The following is a 22,796-nucleotide window of genomic DNA, read 5'->3' as shown; positions in this document are numbered from 1 at the left end:
ATTAATTTATATTTATTATAATCATCCTAATTAGCTATACATAGAGAAACTATATTTGTTGTACTATCTATGATGTACTTGTGAGAAATATAATAATAACTCTACCTGTTAAATTATCAAAATTCATATCTATAGTAAGAAATATTATTTTGTGTTCCCAATAATTTAAATATTTAAGGTAATGCTGTCATTGATGACGTCCGAATTTGAAAAATTCAATCACATTACTCACGTTTGTGGTCAATTTTATTACTTTATCATTTTTTTTTTTTAATGATTGGAAATGCAGGGTCACCTACACCTAGGGACTTTTTTCTATAGGTAAATCAACATTTACCAATGCCATGTTAATTAAAAAAATAAAAACTAAGCTAATATTTACTAATGATTATTTATCCCAATCAGCATCGCGTCATGCGACGTGAAAACTTATGTCTTGAAGCAATATATGGTTCCCATGCCACATGCTGATTCTCATGCTTAATTAACGTCTCCACAATGTAAAGATTCATCTTTGGAACTCTAATAAATGAATATTATGTCAATTGAGATTAATTCTAATTTTTATTAATATTAATAAATTCGATAAATTTTAATTAATGCGTTGAACTATTTATTAGACAAAACAAATAATGTTCATATATCATATTTTTAAAATCACAAAAAAACTACGTGACGTCTAATTACACCATATATCAGGAGGGCGGACAGTGTAATTATTTTTAATTCAAAAATTAAGAAATAATTATTTTAATTGAATATATAAAAATATTAAGAAATATTGAGAAAAGGAAAAACGAATAGAACGTGGAAGTCAAGAAAAGGGAAAAAAATAAAAATTGAGTGAAATATTTTCAAAATAAAACAAATGGTAGATTAGAAAATGAGATAAGAAACATACTTTTTAATAATAAAAGAGTTTACGAATGACGTATTAATTCAATAGTTAAGATTAAGATTTTATAAATAAGTTAGATGCCATATATCCGAATTTCATTTACGTGCATATCCATTTTATTTAAAATAAATTTATTTAATTTGAGTACATCTACTGAATTGATATATTTATTATTCATTATTATTGATGATTACGTAATCAAGCTTTTTAAAAAAAAATAAAAAAGTAAAAAGTTTTATAGGGGAAAAGATGTAGAAGGGCAGGTCGTGGCATGCGACAAGCCAAGTGTTTGTCCATCAATGCTACAACTTCCTAAACAATCCCAATATTACATTGATACGTCAAATCAAACTCTACGACGTCGCCTCTTCATTACTACTTAACTAATTACCTACTCTTACGTTTCACATCCTTAATTTAATTATTATTTATAATTTAACTAAACCCCTCAATTGTCTGTGGATTAATTTGGGTAGGGTTTTCAATTCGGATCCTATCAACAAAAATATTGGACATTAACAAGTGCATTAATTCTGAAAGACCTGATGCAGTACTAAAAGTTATGGACTCTTAACTTTTTAGTTGAGATGTGACGAAAGAATAAAGTTGAGGCCACTAATGTAGATTTTGGAGTAACATCAGAATCTTTGCTAATTTCAATCATCAATTCCAATTATTTTTTCTTTTTCGTTAATATATTTTTTTTAAATATATAAATTATGTCGAATTTATTTCAAATATAATATGAGATGTAATATTTAATTTATAATAAAAATAAATAAAACTGCTCAATAATATGTCTGACATACTTTTCATTCAATTATTTGATTAATGTATATTAGAGGCCATATATATATGAATAATTATATTTGCACTCCTCATTTATTGTCTTTTTACATAAATCACCTCTACCTTTTAAAAAATTATAGAAACCACCTCTAACAGCCTTTAAAACCCAAAATGCTCTTGTTGACTAGGTAAACCTCTTCAACAGGAGTATCTTTCAAAAGTTAGAGATGATTTTTATAATTTTTCGAAAGAGATGAATGATTTGTATAAAAAAAATAGATTAAGAGAAGTAAATGTAGTTATTCCACATATATATATATATATATGGATGGATTATATATTTTGTGTTGGTTGTAAGCTCCTTTATTCACCCAAAGTGGTGAAGGTATGTAGCTTGTGGCTGAAAATGGTGCAATGTCAATTCACGACACGTGTCAGGCCCATTCAAGTCGTAAAGGATAAGTTGTACATAAGAACATCTTGATTATGTTTGAGAAATTTTTACCGTACATTTAGTTGAACTTATTACAAATATCAACGAACGTGTGTGATGAAACTTGTACGAAGCTGATGTATGTTTCGCCAAGTTCATCATGTTATGAGTTCAAATTTGGTAATGCATGTTAGATGCTATGTTTATTATAATAATAGGTATGTTTAAATTTTATTTATTTAATATCATTGATTAAATCATAATTATTATTATTTTTATTAAATATAAATACTTGACATGAATAATTATAATCATTTTATTCAATTAATAATAGTTTATCGTTTTAAATTAAAAATAGAAAAAAGAAAAAAAAGCAAGGAATGTATATAATCAGAAGTAGACCAATAAAGTATATTTCTCAATTTTATGCCCTATATAAATATGCCATCCATTTAGGAAAATGAACACAGAATTTTTATGTTAAGAAAAATTATATCATTTATATCCAAACATTAATCGAAAAATACATATAGAATTATCTCAGTCTATATATATCCAGATTCATACATAGATGTACTTGTAGTAAGAGTTCGATAGGCATAGATGGGCAATGACTCAATCAGGGCCGACTGAGGGATGGTGAACTTTTTGTTTTACTCAAATCAAGTTTAATTGAATCAAATGAATCACGGAGCAAGTGTGACTGGTTACTTTCTTTGAACTGTATCAATCATCTAATAAATGTATTACATATGCATATAATTAGTTTAAGTTCAACCAAACTCGATTTAGATAGAATTTTTTGGATGGTGATATAAAGGGCAAAATATTATTTTTACTCCCATAAAACAAGAATAAAATTTTTTTTTGTACCACAATTATGTCAGATGACGCTATTAATTACATAAAACTTAAATCACATCTTTTTAGTCCCAAAATCACAATGCATTTTTAGTCCAAAAACCACAATGCACATAACTTTTTGGGACTAAAATTACGTGAGTATGATTCATGGGACTAAAAGCGACACCTCTCATAATTCTGCTAGCAAAACAAATTGTGTTATTGTTTTATGGGAATAAGTGCAATAAAAGAAATGAGAAAATCAGTGTTAAAATTATATATTAATTCTAGCCAATTACATGCACAACCACAATACGAACATCAACATGCAATTAACCCTAATGATCTCTTCTCCTCCAACCCTCCAATGTAAACCACCATTGGAAGACATATCCGATTCAGCGAAACCCCGAAACCTGAAATTAGGGTTTGAACCATACAGCGCTTGCACCCCTTTAATGTCGTCAACCTTCAATTCCACTTTCTTCTCCCTCGGTTTCAAGCTCGGATACATCACCGCTTCTCTCGCATTGCTATGCGCCAATCCTAAAAGATGACCAATCTCATGTGTCGCCACCGACTCCAAATCCACGGCTGTGTCCGCCTTCTCCGCCCTGAAGTCCACCGCCCACGTCTCCGCTGCGTCCAGGTGGAACCGCCCGCTCTCGGGCGAAAATGCATGAGCCAGCACACCGAGCACGCCGTCGAACGCCTCCCCGTCGCCGTGGTCTCCGTAGTAGAACCCTATTTTGATGTCCGCGAACCCGTAATCATCTGATTCCACGAACTTAACTGGGATCACCGATGCCCAGTGCGAGAAAGCCCGTTGAAAAGCACCCCTTAAATCCTCCTTGCTCAGAGAAGTGATCATGTTTTTGGGTGAGAAGGCGTAGGTTAGCGTCATGGGAATATTCCGTCCCCACCTTGGCCGCCCGGTGAAGTAGACGTAGTTCTCCATCGCGTGCATCGTTCTCCAATTGTCAGGGACGCCGCACCTCGGCGACATAAGTTGAGAAAGTGTACGAGAATCGAGCTTTCCGGTAAGGGGAAGGCCTAGATTCTCCTGATATCTTGCTACGGCGAGTTCAAGATCCGTGTCGAATACATCGGTCGCATTTGTAACGTCTTCACTCTCCAAATAACCAAAATTTCCGAGGTATTGCTTGAGCTTAGAAATTCCATTGACGAGGCTGCCCTTGCTGGCATCCTGGAATTTCACGAATTCTTGCCATGTGTAGCTTTGGTTGATATTAGGTAAGGATGGTGTATTAGTAGGGTTTATGGTGTAAATGGGTGGTGCTCTTGCATGAATGGAGGGGGAAGAAGAGAGGAGAGAAAGAAGGAAAAAACAAGGAAAGAATGAGGTCATGTTAGTGGTCTATGGAGGTGAATATGATTTAACATGGAGACAAGAGAGAAGCTTTGTTATAAAGAAAAAGGGGCAAATCAAGAATGCAATGATCAGATTGTGAGATATCATTTCATGCTGGAGTAGTATTCTTCTAATCAAGGTTTGATGAAATTGGGATTTTTTAATATATAGTTTTGGTTGGTGTTGGGTTAAGTCGAGTTATGAGTTTTATTGCTGACTTTGGGAAATTAATCATGGATGAAATTGGTTTGTTTAGGAGGGTGATTGTAGATAAATATGTATATATATAGCCCAATTCTCTTGGAAATTAACTAGGTTGTTTGGTTTGATACAATATAATGCATGCAGAATAGTGATGAATTAAGTTTGGGATTGTTTGACGTCCTATATCTTTTCTTATCCAAAAAATTAGATGAACTAGTTTGGATGACATGAAAATAGTATTTGGTTATATATGAATCGACTCCAACTGGTAAAACTGTAATGATATATATATATATATATATATTGTAATAGAAGTTTGATATTTGGGGTATGGTGAGTATTGTTGGTGTTAGAAGCAAGAGATATTTTGTGGTGAGAGGCAGAAGTTTGGGATTGTTTTGAGTTAGAAGTTAGGAATGGGGTCTGGAAGTTGGAAGTTGGAAGTTGGAAGTTGGAACCAAACTCCTCATCCTAACTTCTGTTAAATCTCATCATTCCTCTGCTGTTGCTTTCTATACTTTTTACTTTTCTTCCTTCAAACGCCCAAACCATACTGCACTACACACACACCACTCATGCATTCTTCTGTTTTACAAATAAACTGACGTGTAAATGACTCTATATGATTAATTGGGAGTGGGGTTATATAAATCTTTTTTAAACTTAAATTAGATTTATTTGACTCAAATCAATTATAAAATAAGTGTGATTTACTTGTGTTATAATTGATTACTTTTTCTGAATCCTCACTTCAAAAAACTCAATACTAATAGTGGACGACACCTATATATATATATATATACATATCAACAACAATACAAAGCAATATTACATCAGAATAAATGTAATATATGAATGCGAGGTGAATTTAATATTATTATATTATTTGTTATAATTATAAAATTATTACATAGAAAAAGTAAATAAAGGATAAAATTAAAATTTTATATGATTTTTTTGTTAAATGTCGATATTTCTCTTTCAAATCCTAATAAAAGAAAATAAGGTGTAAAAAATAAATTTTGGGAGAGGACGTAGAACTTCTTTGGATAAAAGTATAATTTTATATCTTTAGAGGGGGTTTAAATGTAATTAACCCTTACATACTAAAGTAGCTTTAATTCTACAATTAAATGTTTGAACCACATGAACAATTTGTACAAAAATAAAAAAGTGTAATGGGCTATTGGGCTGATCAAACATATTTTCTACTGGACTATGATCTTATTTCTAAATTTGAGTTTGGGCTTCATAATGTATGTAAGATGGGCCCAAGAGCTGAACTATTCTGCCTTTCTCCCTTGTCATCAAACACACTTATTGCCACAAATGACTAAGAGACTATCAAATAAGCTGAGTTTGTAAATGTTTTATTTTGTAACTTTATAAGAAATTTGAAGATGTTGGAGAAACATTCAAACTCAAAAACTTTGAAATATTACTACTTTTAAAATTTTAACAACCTCTTTCAATTAATTACGAAATTACCATCATATAAGCACCAATTACCTTACATACAAACTTTACTACATTAAAATATTAAAAAATAATAATTAATTTGGAAATATGAAATGAAAAATGAGTGTGACAAAATTGAAGAGGGTGGTTATTGTTTGACCAATTAATAAAAACTTGACCAAGATTGCAACAAACAAAGAAGAAGAGGAGAAAAGGATTTAAGCATAGTGGAAATGGTCCCCCTTTAAAGTCTAAAATCAAAGAAATGGGCATGCAAATTGCAAACCATATATATATATATTCTGTTTCTGTATCTCTTATCCATATTGTTTCATGTGTTTCATTAAAAGAAACAGTGCTGTTTACGATGAACACAACGGACCCACTTTTAACACCTACCATATCATTACCATCCATCCATCCATGTTGTTGTTGTCGGCAGAGACCCATTACAACACCTTCACATTTATAATGTATGTATTTGGTATTTGATATTTGATGTGTGTCAAAGTAAGTTGATTAACATGAAAAGAGTTTCCCCACTCTGGCAAACAAAAGTGAGGTTGGTGGAATATCTGATTGTCTCACCTTTGGGTGCTACTGTTTTACCCCATATAATTATTACCTTTTCTCCTTATGCTCTTTTTACTTTTTCTATTATCCCCCAAACTTTAACCAATAATTTTAATTACCTCCTCATCAAAATTCAAATTTAACAAGTTAAGAAATATTAATTCGTCTTTGGTTGTAATATTGAAGTCTATTTTTGAGAATTATTAATTTTATTCATGAAAATATGCAAATCTCTAAATTTTAATGAATTTGATGAGCTTCGCCAACCACCCAAAATAGTACAATCCTTTTCTTTAACAAAGAAAAATTTTCACTTGTGTTAGGTTTGACTGCATTAAATTCAGTCCCAACTGCATTTGTTATTTGTTTAACGACTATTCTTCGACTTTACATTAAATTATATATCAAGTGCAATATATAATTAATTACCTAATTAGATTTTATCAAACTTATAAGAGCCCATGACCTGTAACCCATAAAAAAATTTTCAACTGTAAATTTATATGGTATTGGTGAATTTGAACAAGAGAGGAAGGAGATGAAAAAAAGTGTGAAAGCATGCATCACCTACTTCTTATTCAATATCATCATAAGTCGTTTTCCAATTAATTGTAGAAGCAACTTATTGTTATCTCAAAGTTAGTGTTGACCGTACCTACACTTGTTCACTTCACTCAACACCCATTTCTTTATAAGATTCATAATATTTATTTTAATTATAACATCTTGTAAGTTTTTAATAATATTTGGAGTATCATGCAAATTAAGATAGATAGATATAGCCATTTTAGTATATTTTATTATTATTATTATTCATGAATTTCTTGAATCTTCTCTTATTATTATAATAACTCTAAGCGTGAGTGAGAGAGAGAGAGAGAGAAGAAAAGAAAAGTGGAAAAGAATGGTGAAGAGTGGTCACAATCAAGCAATATGGTGGATCTTTGTTGAAGTATGAGAAGTTGGCAGATGAGTGTATGGGCCCTACCCACTTTACAGACTGTTGCATTCAACAACGTTTAAAGTCGCGTTACCAATTCATTCCTATTCCCTCACCCTCTAAATGTATATCTCTATTATTTCATTCACCGCATGCCCCTTTTTTCCGCTTCTACTCTCTGCTCTATACCAAAATTCTGCTCAATTTCTTTTTTCTTTTTTTTTAATTAGCAAAAGAAACACATGCATTAGATATTCACCCCAATTATTTTGATAACATTAGCACTTAAACCAATGATATGGAAAAAAAATTCACTACCAACATTTAATTTAAAAATTCAATGTCTAGTTTATGGGGTTAAATTGATTTTTACCCCTTGTGATATATCAAAATATCAAAAATTTTTAATATAAAAAATCATTCCTATATTATAAATAAATAATCACATCGCTCTTCGTCAATTTAAACTTATTTTTTTCAAAAATAATGACTAAAATACCTTTTCTAATGAACAGATGAAATTAGATCTATTTTTCTCAAGTAGAGTAGAGTAGTGCATTTTCTCAAGTCCCATCATCATCATCTCTTTTTTATCTGCTATTTCACTCAGCGTCTGCGTCAGCCCCCACCTCTCACCATTCTAATCAAATCATTTCAACTACAACTGCTCGCCTTTTGCCTTTTCTTCTAACTCTCTTCATTTTTTCCTTTTTGTTTAAATGTTTTGTATTTCTATAGCTACTACCCGTTTTGGTATCTATTCTTCACTATGAACAACAAGATAAAAAAAAAAATACAAGGGAATACAAATTTTACTAAATGTTTTCCAGCCATTTTTTACCTTATTTGATTATTATGCACCATCAACATATATAATAATTGAAATTCAAGAAATATTAAAAGTCAATTACCATCCGTTCATAATAATATAAATGAAACCTGCACTGAATCATATGTGATAAGAATTATAATCCCTAACATTTTGAATAGAGAATGAATAATTTTTAACTACTATGCCGTCATCACATAATCAATTTATTTTTATATTTTTATAGTAGATTTTTCAGCAGTTGATATGTTTACCTGAATTCTGTGTCTGAATAGCTCACTCATCAGTCTGCCTGCAAGAAAAAATAGCAGCTTTTTTCTCTTAAAAGAACATAACCCTATTGGAGTAGAACACAGTTAAACCATACCCCTCCAACTGTCCCTATTTTCATCCCTCCCATCACTTCAATCTAATCTTTTCCCAATTTTCCATTTATATCCCTTCTTCTTCTTCTTTTATAAAAGCAAAACAAGCAGCAGCAGTAGCAGATTCCCTATTCTGGGCTGCGCCATTATTTCCTCTTTTCTGTATCTACCAACTACCCTAACTACAACTACAACTACCCACCACTGGAAGGGGCTGCTGCTGGGAGAAACATGGAATATTATTATTGGAACAACAACAGTACTAGTACTAGTAATAGTAATAGTGCGCGAGGGCATAATGGTAATTGCTGCAGCATCCATGCATGGGAATCCTCCTGGGAGCTCGCTACTAGTAGTAGTATTAGTGCCACTACTTCAAGGGCAGACTGGACCAGCTACACTACTCTTCATAACTCATTCAATTATCCACCCTCCTCCTCCGCCGCCTCCGCCACCGACAGGCAAGTTGGGCCCAGTGCATTTCACGCGCTCATGCTGCAGCAGCAAGAAAAGAGGAACGACCCCCATTATTACAAACCCGACCCTCTCTTGACGTGCTTGAAGCTGGGCAAGAGGCACTATTTCGAGGACGTTCCCACTCCTCCGCCGGCTGCTGGACCAGCTTCCTCTGTCACCAAGAAAGGCAAACCCTACTACTCAACCCGTGGAGGGCCCTGCTCGGCTCCCCTGGTGGGGGCCACTCCGGTTGTGGTTCCTCGGTGTCAGGTGGAGGGGTGTGAGGTGGTGCTGTTGAATGCCAAGGACTACCACAGGAGGCACAAGGTCTGTGAAATGCACGCAAAGGCTCCCAAGGTGGTGGTTCTTGGGATCGAACAACGATTCTGCCAACAGTGCAGCAGGTTTGGTTACTTTTAGTGTGTGCACTGTGTGTTTTTCATATATATGCATATCAACATGTATGTCTACGGACATGACAGGTTTCACGCAGTGGCGGAATTTGATGAGTCGAAGAGAAGCTGTCGGAGGAGATTGGCGGGGCATAACGAGAGAAGGAGAAAGAGTTCTCAAGAACCCCAATCTCTTGCAAAGAAACATTCTCAAGGTAATTAGTCATTAATATTAATGTTACATGAATAGGGAAAATTGTAGCTCAAATGACACTCGCTCAAACCTAAATTAATCATATGTCAATTTCTGAATATGTAATTAGTTTGGTTCGTCTAAAGTTTTCTTACTCATTGATTTAATTTGACCAAATTTAATTTAAAAAAGAAATCTCACTTGTCTCTTTTTTTTTATATGAACTGGAGTGCTTAATTTAGAACAACTCATCTTATATTATGCTACCAGCTGCTGCTTTTGCACCACTTAAATGAACATGTCCTAGCTAGTGTAAACTTACAACTCAAATATTATTAATTTTTATGTATGTCATTCAATAAAAATATATTTATATAAATAAAAAACGTGCTTGTACTAGTATATATATGCATTTATACTCCATTAACAACACTTTACAAACAGAATAGGAATATCAAATTCATATAAATCACCCCTAATGTTAATTTAATCTCATTGATCCACCATCATGATTAAATATTTTTATTTGCTTTGTGAATTGTGGCTGAATGCGGAAGGGGGACTGAGTGAATATGCCCTCCATACCTAATTGCCAGATTTGATGTTCTCATTAGCTACATGCATGGCCACATTTTGAGTTGATAATCTCAGACACTGCCACTTAATCTTGTAGACATCAAAATGATGGGTGCAGGAAGACACGCCCACTTCCTTAATAGCAGCCAGTGTGCTCTCTCTCTTCTGTCATCAACAAACTACAATCCCTGGAATATTACGCAGCCGTCGGCCGATCTTCCGGCGAGGTGCAGCGCCGCCCTGCGCGAGCTCATCGCCGAGAATCGGGCTTCCATTTTGGCTGGCAGGCAGCTAATGGATGGCAACTACCAGGTAGAGGACTACTGCAACAATAATACTTCAGTCGGGGTGAAATCTAATTCACAAGAAAGCCAAGGACATGTGACGTTGGACCTAATGCAGGCTCGGAATTCGGCCTTGGGGCTTTTGTCTGTCCATGATCACAAGGCGTCCACAGAAGGAGATGAAGAAGGTTGTTCTGATGAGTTGTGGAAGCTCCCATTGGGTTACTGATTATAAGGGTTGAGATTTTATTCTTTTCTATATGGTTTTAAGACAGAAGTATGTGTGTGTGAGAGAGAGAGTGTGTGTATGGCGTGTGGTACAAATAATTTCGAATTTCGTACAATTATTATCTTGAAACATAATATGATTCTTATTTTTGCTTAAATAAAAAAAGAAATTAAGTAGTTGGATGAATTTTAAGGATGCAATAAAAAGGGTAATGTTTTTGTGGGAGGAAGAGTTGATTCATGTTCATGTGTTGCACTTGCTTCCTGATTGAAGCAACCAACATATATACTCCAATTATTTGGGAAACGTGGGCTGAACAAAATCATTCGGTCCCTTCACCCCGCTCTGCTGGGCCTTGTACAATTTTACTAAATTTCTGCGCATGCATTTTGCCTACATCGCTTACTGGGTACTTATATGAATTATTTATTATTCAAGTTTATTTATATTAATGGAGAAAGCCAAATTTACAATCATATAAACAAATGAAAATATCTTATTTTTACGAATTGAGGCAACAAACTCACACACTGACTTTTTAAATAATATTAGTAATAACACAATTCAGTCATATTTTTCAGATAGGTAGAAATGGTATAATCAAAAAGGGTTTGAAATGTAAGTTGATGTCCCATAATTTTAGAGGTCATGGATTCGTTTGTTTTATACATTAAATATTGTGTGTACTGAATAGTAGGTATTGATTATTAGATTTCATTTATTTGATATTATTGAACAAAATATTTTTATTGTGATAATTGATATTCGATAAAATCAATTAATAATAATTTATTGATATTACTAAAACAAAAGGTGTGAAATGTTTGGGGTTGAATTCTTGAATAATTTTGGGAAGGAATAAGAGAAGAGGGGTGAGAAATTCAAATAAATGCAACTACTCTTATTGATTGATGTGGAAGTGAAATGGGGAGAGAGAAGGTGAGGTGTGTTATGGAATTGGAATTGGAATTGGTGAGGTGTGAAGATTTGGGAGGATATTCTCTTCAGATCTCCTCATACAACACCTTCTGCTTCTGCTTCCACATACATACATACATACATACATCATAATTATATAAATGGATTTTTATTCAACTTTCAAGATTTTGTGGGCTGGGCCCTAATAAACAACTCTGATGAAAACAGATTTGCTGTTTCTATTTTCTCACAGTGCTCAGTAAGTGAAGGAGAGGGAGTAAAATAAATACAGTGTTCTCATATTTTCTTATCTCCCCACCCACATATCTTTGCTTCTGCAAATATTCTTCTTTATCTAACCACAAATATATTTGTTATGATTGCTATAATTTTCGATTGTTGTTAAATATATTCTACCATTAAATCCCTCCAAGCAATTAACAGACAACTGAAATGGTTAGCAAATCCAACTTTTATTCTGAAATATACCAAAAACATAAGCAATAAATATGACTTCTTTTACATTTGTATTTTTTTTTTCTCAAGTATAATCAGAGAGATAGAGCCAATAAATGACTTATTAAAAGATCATAATACCCCTGCAAACTGAAAAAATACTGCAAGAATTTGCATGTTTTTATTCATGTTGGATCGATCCATTCTGCACCACTTTAAAAATTCTTAGATTAATAGAGCTCAATATCACATATTTTGATGTGATTGGTTCAAGTCAGCCAATATTATAAATATTCATTAAGGCAACAATTTATTTGTACATATGGTTCTAAACCAATTTTATCTATCCGAACAATTATACTAATTTAAGTATCGAAACAATATTATTGACAGAAGATGAATGAATATATTCAAAATGAATCAAGTAAAATCTAGATAGGAGTATGAATGTTACTAATTGCTAAACATAATATCTTTTTAAATTCCGAAAAGAGATCAAAGAAAGAGAAAAGGAATAACATCTTTTATTATTTTCACATCCATCTCCATCACCTTCCCTTCCTTCACATGGCAGTAAACAGTAGATAGAAACATGATGACTGAAATGAAAAAAAAACAATGGACCCACAAATTCATGCTTTTATGACCAAAAAATAGCCTCCGTCCAGGAGACAGCTTCACCTCCTGGCATCTTCTTCACTAGGGAAATTATTGATTTTACTGAGGTAATAAAAAAACAAGAAGAAGATCCTTCTTCTTTCAAAGTTTAACCCCTCCCCATCATCAAAGAAATTTTTACTGCACCAAAAATATCAATGAGAGAGAGAGCAGAACAGACAAAAGAAAATAATGGAGTAGCTGGAAATAGTAATTCCCTGCATGAGTGCTCCCTGCCAGAACCCCAACCCCTTGTACCCAAATGGAAACAGGTGAAATACAGAAGGGATTACATTCCCACATGGAATATTTTTTACTTTTTTTCAACTGTTGAAAGCTGGAGATAGACATGCACACTGGGAATTCAAATTCCCCGGAATGTCAAGGTACATATTCATATATGGCTAAAGCCTACCTATACACACATACACACACACAAACATTATAACTAGTACTTGCTTCATCATCATAATCATAATTGTTAAGTTGTGAAGATTGATTTGAAGAAGAAAAGGATAACCTGATTCAACTTAGAATTCCCAAGTTGAGTTGGAGAAGGATAACCCGATTCAAAGTTGAGTTGGAGAAGGATAACCTCATTCAACTTAGAAATCCCAAGTTGAGTTGGAAAAAGGATAAGTCATGGCTATATATACTACTCTTATTAGCATTGTTTTAATAGAGCAAAGTAGAATAGAGTAGAGAGAAAAGAAAGAGTTGAGACGAGGGTGAGTGTTGTTTTTCACGTGTGGTGAAGACTTGCATACAAGTGTGTGTGTGTTGTACTCCTCAATTTTCCTCCTCTTTGAGTGTTTTCTCCTGGCTTGGTATCGCCCCCAGACGTAGGATTTATATCCAAACTGGGTTAACAAATTCGTGTGTCTTTTATCGCCTTCATATTCCACCTGTTATCCATCTTAACCCGATCCATTTCCTAACAACTGGTATCAGAGCCTGGTTCAAGGAGTTAAGATGGAGGGAAAGTTTCCAGTCGAACGGTTCAATGGTTCCGACTTTGGGTTTTGGCGTATGCAGATGGAGGCCTACCTGTACGGGAAGGACCTGTACGAACCACTTGCAGAGAAGTCCGAGAAGACGAGTGATGAAGAATGGAAGGTGCTCGATCGAAAGGCGATGAGCGCAATAATCCTGTCGCTCTCTCGGAATGTCGCCTATCATGTGAAGGGAGCAAAGAGCACGAAGGAAGTTCTACAGACTCTTGCCGATATGTACGAGAAACCCTCAGCAATGAACAAGGTTATGCTGATGAAAAAACTATTCAGGTTGCAGATGGAGGAGAGGAAGTCGGTGGCCGATCACCTCAATGACTTCAACCAACTCACGACACAGCTGGCGTCTGTGGATATCGTGTTTGACGATGAGGTAAAAGCGTTAATTTTGCTTTCATCTTTACCTGACAGTTGGGATGTGGTTGTTACTTCAGTGAGCACTTCGTCTGGGAAGGAGAAGATGAAGTTCGACAACATCAGAGACATGATGTTGAACGAGGAAACCCGTAGAAAGCAAACGGGTGGATCATCTGGCTCTGCGCTACATACAGAGTCCAGAGGGAGACCTGACACACGGGGTAAATACCGTGGAAGGTCAAGGTCAAGGTCCAGGGGGAAGAACAAGGGCAAGAAGGAGATGGTGTGCTGGAACTGCGAGAAGCCCGGACACATGAAAAGCGAATGTCGGGCGCCAAAGAAGGAAAAGGAGGGCCGAACAGCGAATGCCGCGACGGAGGAGATCACGGATGCACTCTTGTTGAGTGTGAGCAGTTCTTCCGATGATTGGGTTGTGGATTCAGGGGCCTCATTCCACTCATGCAGCAACAAAGACATCATGGAGCCATACACCTCAGGTGATTTTGGCTTAGTTTATCTTGCAGATAACAAACCCCTCAAGATTGTAGGAAAGGGAGATGTGCGGATCAAATCAACGAATGGGTCATGCTGGACCCTACATGATGTGAGACACATACCAGGACTGAAAAGGAACTTGATCTCAGTCGGACAGCTGGATAGTGATGGATTCCACACGACGTTTGGAGACGCGAAGTGGAAGATCAGTCGGGGAGCAATGACTTTGGCTCGAGGACTAAAGTCGGGAACGCTCTACATGGCGGGAGGATCTAGTTCAAACATTCCCTTTGCAGGAACTGTATCGCAGGCTAACCTGTGGCACAATCGCTTGGGCCACATGAGCGAGAAAGGAATGAACGTGCTGAAGTCGAAAGGACGGTTGCCCGAGTTAAAATCGGTGGAGGTGGGTCATTGTGAACACTGCGTGTTCGGAAAGCAGAAGCGGGTGAGCTTCTTGACCACAGGAAGAACTCCGAGGAAAGAAAAGTTGGAGCTTGTTCACACCGATTTGTGGGGGCCAGCACCAGTGTCATCTCTTGGTGGATCAACGTACTACATGACATTCGTCGATGATTCCACTAGAAAGGTATGGGTGTATTTCTTAAAAAGAAAATCTGATGCCTTTGATACATTCAGGAGATGGAGGGCACTAGTGGAAAATGAGACAGGTCTACAAGTGAAATGTCTCAGATCGGATAACGGTGGCGAGTACAACAGTGAAGGTATCAAGAATTACTGCGCCGACCATGGAATCCGAATGCAGAAAACAATCCCGGGGACACCTCAGCAAAATGGCGTTGCTGAGAGGATGAACAGAACACTGAATGAGCGTGCGAGATGCATGCGATTGAAGAGCGGACTACCAAAGATGTTTTGGGCAGATGCAGTCAACACGGCTGCTTTCTTGATCAATCGAGGGCCTTCTGTCCCGTTGAACAACAGGATACCAGAAGAGGTATGGAGTGGTAAGAAAGTGGATCTTTCTTTCTTACGTACGTTTGGTTGTTCAGCCTATATTTTGAACGATGATCGGACTAAGCTGGATGCTAAGTCGATTAAATGTACATTCATTGGGTATGGGACTGACGAATTTGGGTATAGATTCTGGGATGATCAAAACCGAAAAATAATTCGTAGCAGGAATGTTATATTCAATGAGGATGTAATGTACAACGACAGGAAGGTAAGCCCGGGCGATGACAAGAAGGAAAGGGAATTTATTGATCTCGACATTTCAAATTCCGGGATCATGAGACCAGCAGATACGGATTCAGTGGGAGTTCAGACGGACGAAACCGAACAGACGGAGATAGAACCAGAACCAGTATCGGAGGAACCGATTACTGAAAGCAGCACACCCTTGGCACTGGGTCGAGAACCGAGGCTGAGAAGGGCCCCAGATAGGTACTCCCCCTCTCTTTATTACTTGCTTTTGTCTGATTGTGGAGAACCCGAATGTTACGCAGAGGCAGTCAATGATGTCCACAAGAGCAAGTGGGAGCTTGCGATGAACGACGAGATGAACTCGTTGAAGAAAAACAACACATGGGAATTGTGTCAGCTCCCAAAAGGAAAGAAGGCCCTACAGAACAGATGGGTCTATCGGGTTAAGGAAGAATCAGACGGGAAGAAGCGGTACAAGGCAAGACTCGTAGTAAAGGGATTCCAACAAAGATACGGTATTGACTTTACTGATGTTTTTACACCTGTTGTCAAGTTAACTACTATTCGTCTTGTGTTGAGCATGGTAGCGGCAGAGAACTTGGAGTTACAACAGATGGATGTAAAGACAGCCTTCCTACACGGGGATCTTGAGGAGGAGATATACATGGTACAACCAGAGGGGTATAATGGAGATGATCAGCAGGTGTGTCGCCTGAAGAAAAGCCTGTATGGATTGAAACAGGCTCCGCGGCAGTGGTACAGGAAGTTTGACAACTTCATGCTAGAGATAGGTTTCTCTAGATGCAATGCTGATCATTGCTGCTACGTGAAGAGGTTCGATGAGTTTTTTATCATTCTACTCCTGTATGTTGATGACATGTTGATAGCAGGATCAAATGTCAAGGAGATCAATAGGCTCAAGGATCAGTTATCGAGGAAGTTTGACATGAAAGATCTTGGCGAAGCAAGACAGATATTGGGCATGAAAATCACAAGGGACAAAGGTATTGGTAAATTATGGTTATCTCAATCTGATTATATTGAGAAGGTATTATGCAGATTCAAGATGGAAAATGCAAAACCGGTTGGAACGCCATTGGGAAATCAGTTCAAACTATCCAACAGTGATTCGCCCCAGACTGACTCCGAACGTGCAAAGATGAGAGTCACACCGTATGCCTCAGCAATTGGGAGCCTGATGTATGCTATGATCTGTACTCGACCGGATATAGCACATGCAGTGGGAGTAGTTAGCCGTTTTATGAGCAATCCAGGAGTGATGCACTGGGAAGCTGTGAAATGGATTCTTAGGTACCTGAGGGGTACTAAGGACCGAGCATTGGTGTTTGGTAAGGGCAAGCTTACCTTGTTTGGGTTTGTTGACGCTGATTTTGCAGGGAGTGACTATGACAAAAGGAGGAGCACTACAGGGTACGTGTTCACATATGGCGGTACAGCCGTATCCTGGGTCTCAAAGTTGCAGAAGGTTGTCACACTGTCCACGACGGAAGCTGAGTACGTGGCAGTTACTGAGGCAGCTAAGGAGCTCATTTGGCTGCAACACTTGTTGGGTGAATTAGGGAAACCTCAGGCAGATGTGATTCTTCATAGCGATAGCCAGAGTGCGATCCATCTGGCAAAGAATCCCGCGTTCCATTCGCGGACAAAGCACATCGAGATCAAGTACCATTTCATCCGACAACTTCTGGAGAAGAAGGCACTGCAGCTGGAGAAGATCCAAGGAGAAAAGAATCCTGCGGACATGCTGACCAAGGCGGTTGCGATGGCGAAGTTGAAGCTGTGTACGGCTTCGACTGGCCTTGATGACTAGAGTAGACAAACCCGGCGGTACCAAGAAAGAAGTGGAGAAAAGCTAATCAATCTTCAAGTGGGAGATTGTTAAGTTGTGAAGATTGATTTGAAGAAGAAAAGGATAACCTGATTCAACTTAGAATTCCCAAGTTGAGTTGGAGAAGGATAACCCGATTCAAAGTTGAGTTGGAGAAGGATAACCTCATTCAACTTAGAAATCCCAAGTTGAGTTGGAAAAAGGATAAGTCATGGCTATATATACTACTCTTATTAGCATTGTTTTAATAGAGCAAAGTAGAATAGAGTAGAGAGAAAAGAAAGAGTTGAGACGAGGGTGAGTGTTGTTTTTCACGTGTGGTGAAGACTTGCATACAAGTGTGTGTGTGTTGTACTCCTCAATTTTCCTCCTCTTTGAGTGTTTTCTCCTGGCTTGGTATCGCCCCCAGACGTAGGATTTATATCCAAACTGGGTTAACAAATTCGTGTGTCTTTTATCGCCTTCATATTCCACCTGTTATCCATCTTAACCCGATCCATTTCCTAACAATAATCATAATCATCATCATCATCTCCATCTCAACGTAACGTACGTACGTTAATAATATATCTTGATTGAATAATTAATGAAGACTGAAGCATGGGTTAATATTAACTGATGGAATGCATCAAAGGGTAGTGCGCACGTAGTTCCATGACTCCACTATGTGATTAAATTACTACTATACTAGTTAGCTACCTAGTTCCGCAACCACAAATCAAATCAAATATATGATCAGCTTAAGATGATGATGAGGATGAGCAGTCGTTGTTGTTTTCTTGGTCATGCTGGAATCAGATACCACACATGCATTTCACCCTTTTGATGAGTAAAAGAGAGAGCTTGTTGATGCAGTGGAAGAGGTGGTTCCACCAGTGTAAGATCTGTGTCCAAAGCAATCCAGCGAAATTCTTGGCGGCGAAATCGCCACCGTCACTGACGATGAATGTGCCCCCGAATCCGGCGGCGACCCTGCAAATATTTAATATTCAAATTCCCCCCATGGAATCATACACACCTAAGAAAAAAGGAAATGATAAGAAAAAGGTAAAGATTATTTTACTTGTTAGGTTTTCAGATGAAGAATTGGGGGCATTGTTTTCGAGCTGGGATTTGTTGTTGTTGTTTTCTTGGTTAGATAGCTGCTGGGATTTCCTTCTCCGGCGGTTGTGGTCGGCCAGCCGCTTACGGCAACTTCTCTTTCCGTTGTCGAATTCCGACAGCAGATGGAATCTGAAAATGGTAATAAAGTTTTTACAAACTCACATGGAATTCATACATGTACGTACGAGGAACAAACTCTACGTATGTAGTTAGTACATTATCCACACCCCAGAAAAAGGCAGAAACATTAATGCTAACTGCACACATCATTAATTCAAACCTCATTGACTCACACAATAGAAAAATTATATGTGTATATATATACTGTATGTATACATATATTTACTATAAGAAGCAAAATTTTAACAGTACGCGGATGTTGAAGGGAGTGAACTCAGTAGTCATGGGGAAACATATAAATTTACGGACGCAACTGCCCTCGGGATCACCCCATGTACGATGGCGGATTAGCCGCACTCAATCATTAGCATGTTCACACCGCCCAAAAGGGCAGTTTAGTCCTCTGGATGACGACTTGGTAATGCAGAAATATGCAAAAGCACGAGTAATGCATGGGTAGGGGAGGGGAGGGCATTTTTGTCATTTTGAGCAAACACAACCTGCTACATTGCTGGCAGAACCGCTGAGTCAAGCCCGCCGCGATGACGGTGGCGGCCTTGCTGTGGAACTCGCACACCTTGTGCCGGCGGTGGTAGTGCTTGGCGTGGGTCAGGTCGGCGTTACAGCCTTCCGCTTGGCACCTGGGGGAGTTTACGGAACCGGGTTCGAGGATCCTGGACCGGCGGTAGAGGCGGTTCACGAAGTCGTCCTCCGAGGAAGCGAAGTAAGTCCTTCCACCCAGGTTCAGCCCTATTCTACTATTGTACTCAGCGTTGAACTCGAGTCCCCCAACCATTGGTTCGCTCTTGGGCACCACCATGAACCCAGTGGGGGCGGCCGGTTCGAGAGTAAGCATCGAAGCCGGTGGCGCTTGATGGGGATGCGGATATGAAGAAGCGGAGGCGGTGTAAGCGCGGGAATCGTAGAAAGTAGAGAAATGGGTGTTGGAATTTGGGGTTTGTGGGTGGTGAAATGGGATGTGGTGGTGGGGGACGGCGGCGAAATGGGGTTCGGGGTTAACAAAATTAGCGGTTTCAGAGAAGGGGTGAGTGGCGTAAGGGTCGAAAACGGGGCGGTTGGGTTCAGAATCTTGAGCGTTTTCCTCTGCAGAAAGCATGATCGATGAGGGGTTCCCCCATCCATAGTCCAACATTGCGCCTCAATTTTGCTCTTTTCCTCTCTGCCCCACGCGCAAAATAACAAAAAAAAAAAAAACCCCACTTCTTTGTTCAGTCTTTTAACCTGCAGTTGAACCACATTTCAAAAACAACTACACTGTAAGCACACAAAAACTAATTAATTAACATATATATATATATAGGTTTGAGTGTTGTATGTAGATAAAGAAAGTTGAAACTGCACAATATCTGAAATCAAGAGAGAACTTTATAGAGAGGAGAAAGAGAAAGAAAGTGAAGAGAAAGAAATCTGTCAGCTTTAAAGGGGCAAGATTGTGGAGAGTACTGGAAAAAGGCTGTAAACACTTTAGCTTTCTCTCTCCTCTCTCTGTTTCAGTGTGTGTGTGTGTGGGGTTAATGCAAAGAGTTTTCCTTTTCTTTTGGTTTGGGTTTAATCTTTGTGCTGGTTTGAGTGGGATTTAAGGAAGATGTCGGGGGCTTGAGGGGTTTTTCTTTCTTGGAATTGTGTGTGTATGAGAGAGAAAAATAGCTTACAGAAGTTTGGAAGTGAGAGAGATATACAGTGTAGTAATCAAAAACATATGGTGGGTAAATATAGCGGCTGGGCTTCTTCCATTAATATTTTCAACACCACCAAAACTTTCTCTCTCTCTATAATGGCATCTTTCCAATCAATAAGTCTTTTTCTCTCTCTCTCTCTCTTTAGAACAGGGGACACTGTTAGTTTCCCTCTCTAGGTGTGAGCAGAGAGAGCTGAGAGCAACTCAGAAGTGCTGACTTGTGAGGCGGCTTTGCTCAGAGATTGATTGTCTAAACATCTTATACTTCCATGCACTTACTGTTTTGCCCAACTCAAACTCCATATTTCCATTACCACCCCTTTCTCTTCTTTTTATTTTTTTTCAAGGATAAATTACTACAGTTTTAAAATTATAAATACCTATTCATTCTTTAAAATATTATAAATACCATCTTAAAATTATAAATATTTTAATAAATAAATTTTTTTTAATAGTTCATTATATGAAATATTTGATATTTGATATTTGATATTTGATATTTGATAGTTCATTATATTTTTAAAACGCGACAATGTTGTTAATGATTTGCTGCAAAATCAATTAATCAAATACATCCAATAATGAAGCAAATAAGTACCAGCAAATTAAAATTCAATGAGGAAATTGACATAAATTGTTTTTACTAAAAGTAGTCATTATTCATATTGTTTACTTTATTAAATGACTATTTCATTTAAAAGTTAATTTTTTCAGAGAAAAAATTAATAAATATCAAATCTCAACATACTCTCTTTTAAATTCAGGAGTTACGCGTTATCCTAAAAAGTTATGATTGATAACTAAATTTTTACACGAATTAAATTTAAAAATTTTCCCGCATAATAAGGTAAAAAAGTATAATTGTTTGTTAATATTACTTATTATTTACACAATAGAAGGAGTGACGAAGTATGTATAAGATAATTAGGTTCGACAAGAAGCCCTATTTATTTATTAAATTAAAAAATCGAAGAATTCACATTATTAACCCATATCATAACACTAACCTTAAAGTCAAAAGTAAAATAATGTTTTATTATTTATGAGTAAAGTAATTATATTTTTGGAATAACATTCTTAACCCATATCATAATAATTATTAATATTGAAAGAAATTAGTAGGGAGCGTGGGAGTGGGAGTGGGAGTGCGATCACAGCAGTTGGAAGTAAAGGTTTCCAATTGGGTGAGAAGTGGGGATAATTTCTGGCCCTTTCCCACTCCCATTCACTCAATTTTCACAATACAATAAAATAATACATAATATGTAATATTAACTTCCCACGCGCCTCAGCAGCGACACATCCCATGCCATTGATTGCATGTTGCTGAAGCAGGTGGTGGTGTACCAGATCCCCCACCCCCCACCTCCAAACCGACATATGTTTTGCTAATACCTTCTTATGTAATTAGCTAAATTTTATTGAGAATGTGTTTGTAATTATTTAAAATAAATATTTATTAGTGTAGTTAAAAATGGCATTTTTTATTTATAATTATTATTTTTTTAACTATTTAAATTAAAAATTAAAAATAGAATCATAAATTATAATTTTTTCTACAACTTAATAAACTTTGAATAAATGTATGAGAATGATTGTATAGGTTAACAATAAACTTTTATTTTAAGCTATATATTTATGTATGCAAGATATTGTAGGGAGGGGGAGGGGGAGGGGGAGGAGAAGAGGACACAAAAGGGATACGCCGTATCCGGGACGTACGATGAACTGTTGTCCCCTTGTGATGAACAGCAAGGGCCATGATCCACTGCATCCCTACTCTTAACACTTCACTCTCTACACCCCTTCATCCCTAATATCATATGTGATTACGATGCTCTCCTCGCAATTATTGGCGAGTGTTGGCGCGTGCCGTTCTGGACGTGGGGATTAGAGGGAGATTGGGTGGGGGTGGCATTTGGTAGGAAAAGCCTGACACAGACGTTGACTATTTTCTGTACGGAATGTCTTCTAAATCAGACAACAACACTTGTGCCAATTTATTTATTTCTTTATATAATTATATTATAAATTTCTATATTAATAATTTAATAATTGTTTCCATCTATTCATCATTTTCATTATTATTACAATAAAATAAAAAAATTAAAAATTTTGAATCCTTAGTCC

General features: G+C 36.8%; 3 protein-coding genes across 5 annotated transcripts; 1 reads left to right on the top strand and 2 right to left on the bottom strand.

The window, feature by feature from the left end:
- Positions 1–3,208: 3,208 nt before the first annotated feature.
- On the bottom strand, positions 3,209–4,727 carry LOC105174186 (Matrixin family protein). The gene has a single exon (XM_011096212.3). The coding sequence runs from the start codon at positions 4,330–4,332 to the stop codon at positions 3,259–3,261; it is 1,074 nt and encodes a 357-aa protein (XP_011094514.1). The 5' UTR covers positions 4,333–4,727; the 3' UTR covers positions 3,209–3,258.
- Positions 4,728–8,550: 3,823 nt separating this feature from the next.
- On the top strand, positions 8,551–11,020 carry LOC105170831 (squamosa promoter-binding-like protein 7). Of its 2 annotated transcripts, none has more exons than XM_011091763.3 (3): positions 8,551–9,564; positions 9,643–9,767; positions 10,440–11,020. In XM_011091763.3, exons 1-3 carry the CDS (start codon positions 8,936–8,938, stop codon positions 10,832–10,834), a joined length of 1,149 nt encoding a protein of 382 aa, XP_011090065.1. In that variant the 5' UTR covers positions 8,551–8,935; the 3' UTR covers positions 10,835–11,020. The 2 variants fall into 2 exon arrangements, with proteins under 2 accessions (XP_011090065.1, XP_011090056.1); XM_011091754.3 differs by having other exon boundaries at positions 8,572–9,564; positions 10,419–11,020.
- Positions 11,021–18,330: 7,310 nt separating this feature from the next.
- SPL8 (squamosa promoter binding protein-like 8) lies at positions 18,331–20,906 on the bottom strand. 2 transcript variants are annotated; one of them, XM_088880503.1, is made up of 4 exons: positions 20,641–20,906; positions 19,468–20,209; positions 18,807–18,976; positions 18,331–18,715 (listed from the first exon to the last, which is right to left on the bottom strand). In XM_088880503.1, exons 2-4 carry the CDS (start codon positions 20,118–20,120, stop codon positions 18,558–18,560), a joined length of 981 nt encoding a protein of 326 aa, XP_088736629.1. In that variant the 5' UTR covers positions 20,121–20,209; positions 20,641–20,906; the 3' UTR covers positions 18,331–18,557. The 2 variants fall into 2 exon arrangements, with proteins under 2 accessions (XP_088736629.1, XP_088736634.1); XM_088880508.1 differs by having other exon boundaries at positions 20,668–20,906.
- Between the last annotated feature and the right edge of the window lie 1,890 nt (positions 20,907–22,796).

The sequence above is a fragment of the Sesamum indicum genome, linkage group LG1, assembly GCF_026168435.1.
Source record: "Sesamum indicum cultivar Baizhima isolate 11 linkage group LG1, ASM2616843v1, whole genome shotgun sequence".
In the NCBI taxonomy this organism is placed as follows: Eukaryota; Viridiplantae; Streptophyta; class Magnoliopsida; order Lamiales; family Pedaliaceae; genus Sesamum; species Sesamum indicum.
Note: the sequence above shows the minus strand (reverse complement) of the source record. Positions and strands in the feature narration are given on the sequence as shown.

Coding starts and splice junctions, on each gene's coding strand:
- LOC105174186 (XM_011096212.3), bottom strand. CDS start 4,332: ATGACCTCATTCTTTCCTTGTTTTTTCCTTCTTTCTCTCCTCTCTTCT.
- LOC105170831 (XM_011091754.3), top strand. CDS start 8,936: ATGGAATATTATTATTGGAACAACAACAGTACTAGTACTAGTAATAGT. Junction 9,565..9,642: donor TTCTGCCAACAGTGCAGCAG/GTTTGGTTACTT, acceptor CGGACATGACAG/GTTTCACGCAGTGGCGGAAT. Junction 9,768..10,418: donor TGCAAAGAAACATTCTCAAG/GTAATTAGTCAT, acceptor TTAATCTTGTAG/ACATCAAAATGATGGGTGCA.
- SPL8 (XM_088880503.1), bottom strand. CDS start 20,120: ATGTTGGACTATGGATGGGGGAACCCCTCATCGATCATGCTTTCTGCA. Junction 18,977..19,467: donor TTCTGCCAGCAATGTAGCAG/GTTGTGTTTGCT, acceptor TACCATTTTCAG/ATTCCATCTGCTGTCGGAAT. Junction 18,716..18,806: donor TTCATCTGAAAACCTAACAA/GTAAAATAATCT, acceptor AAATATTTGCAG/GGTCGCCGCCGGATTCGGGG.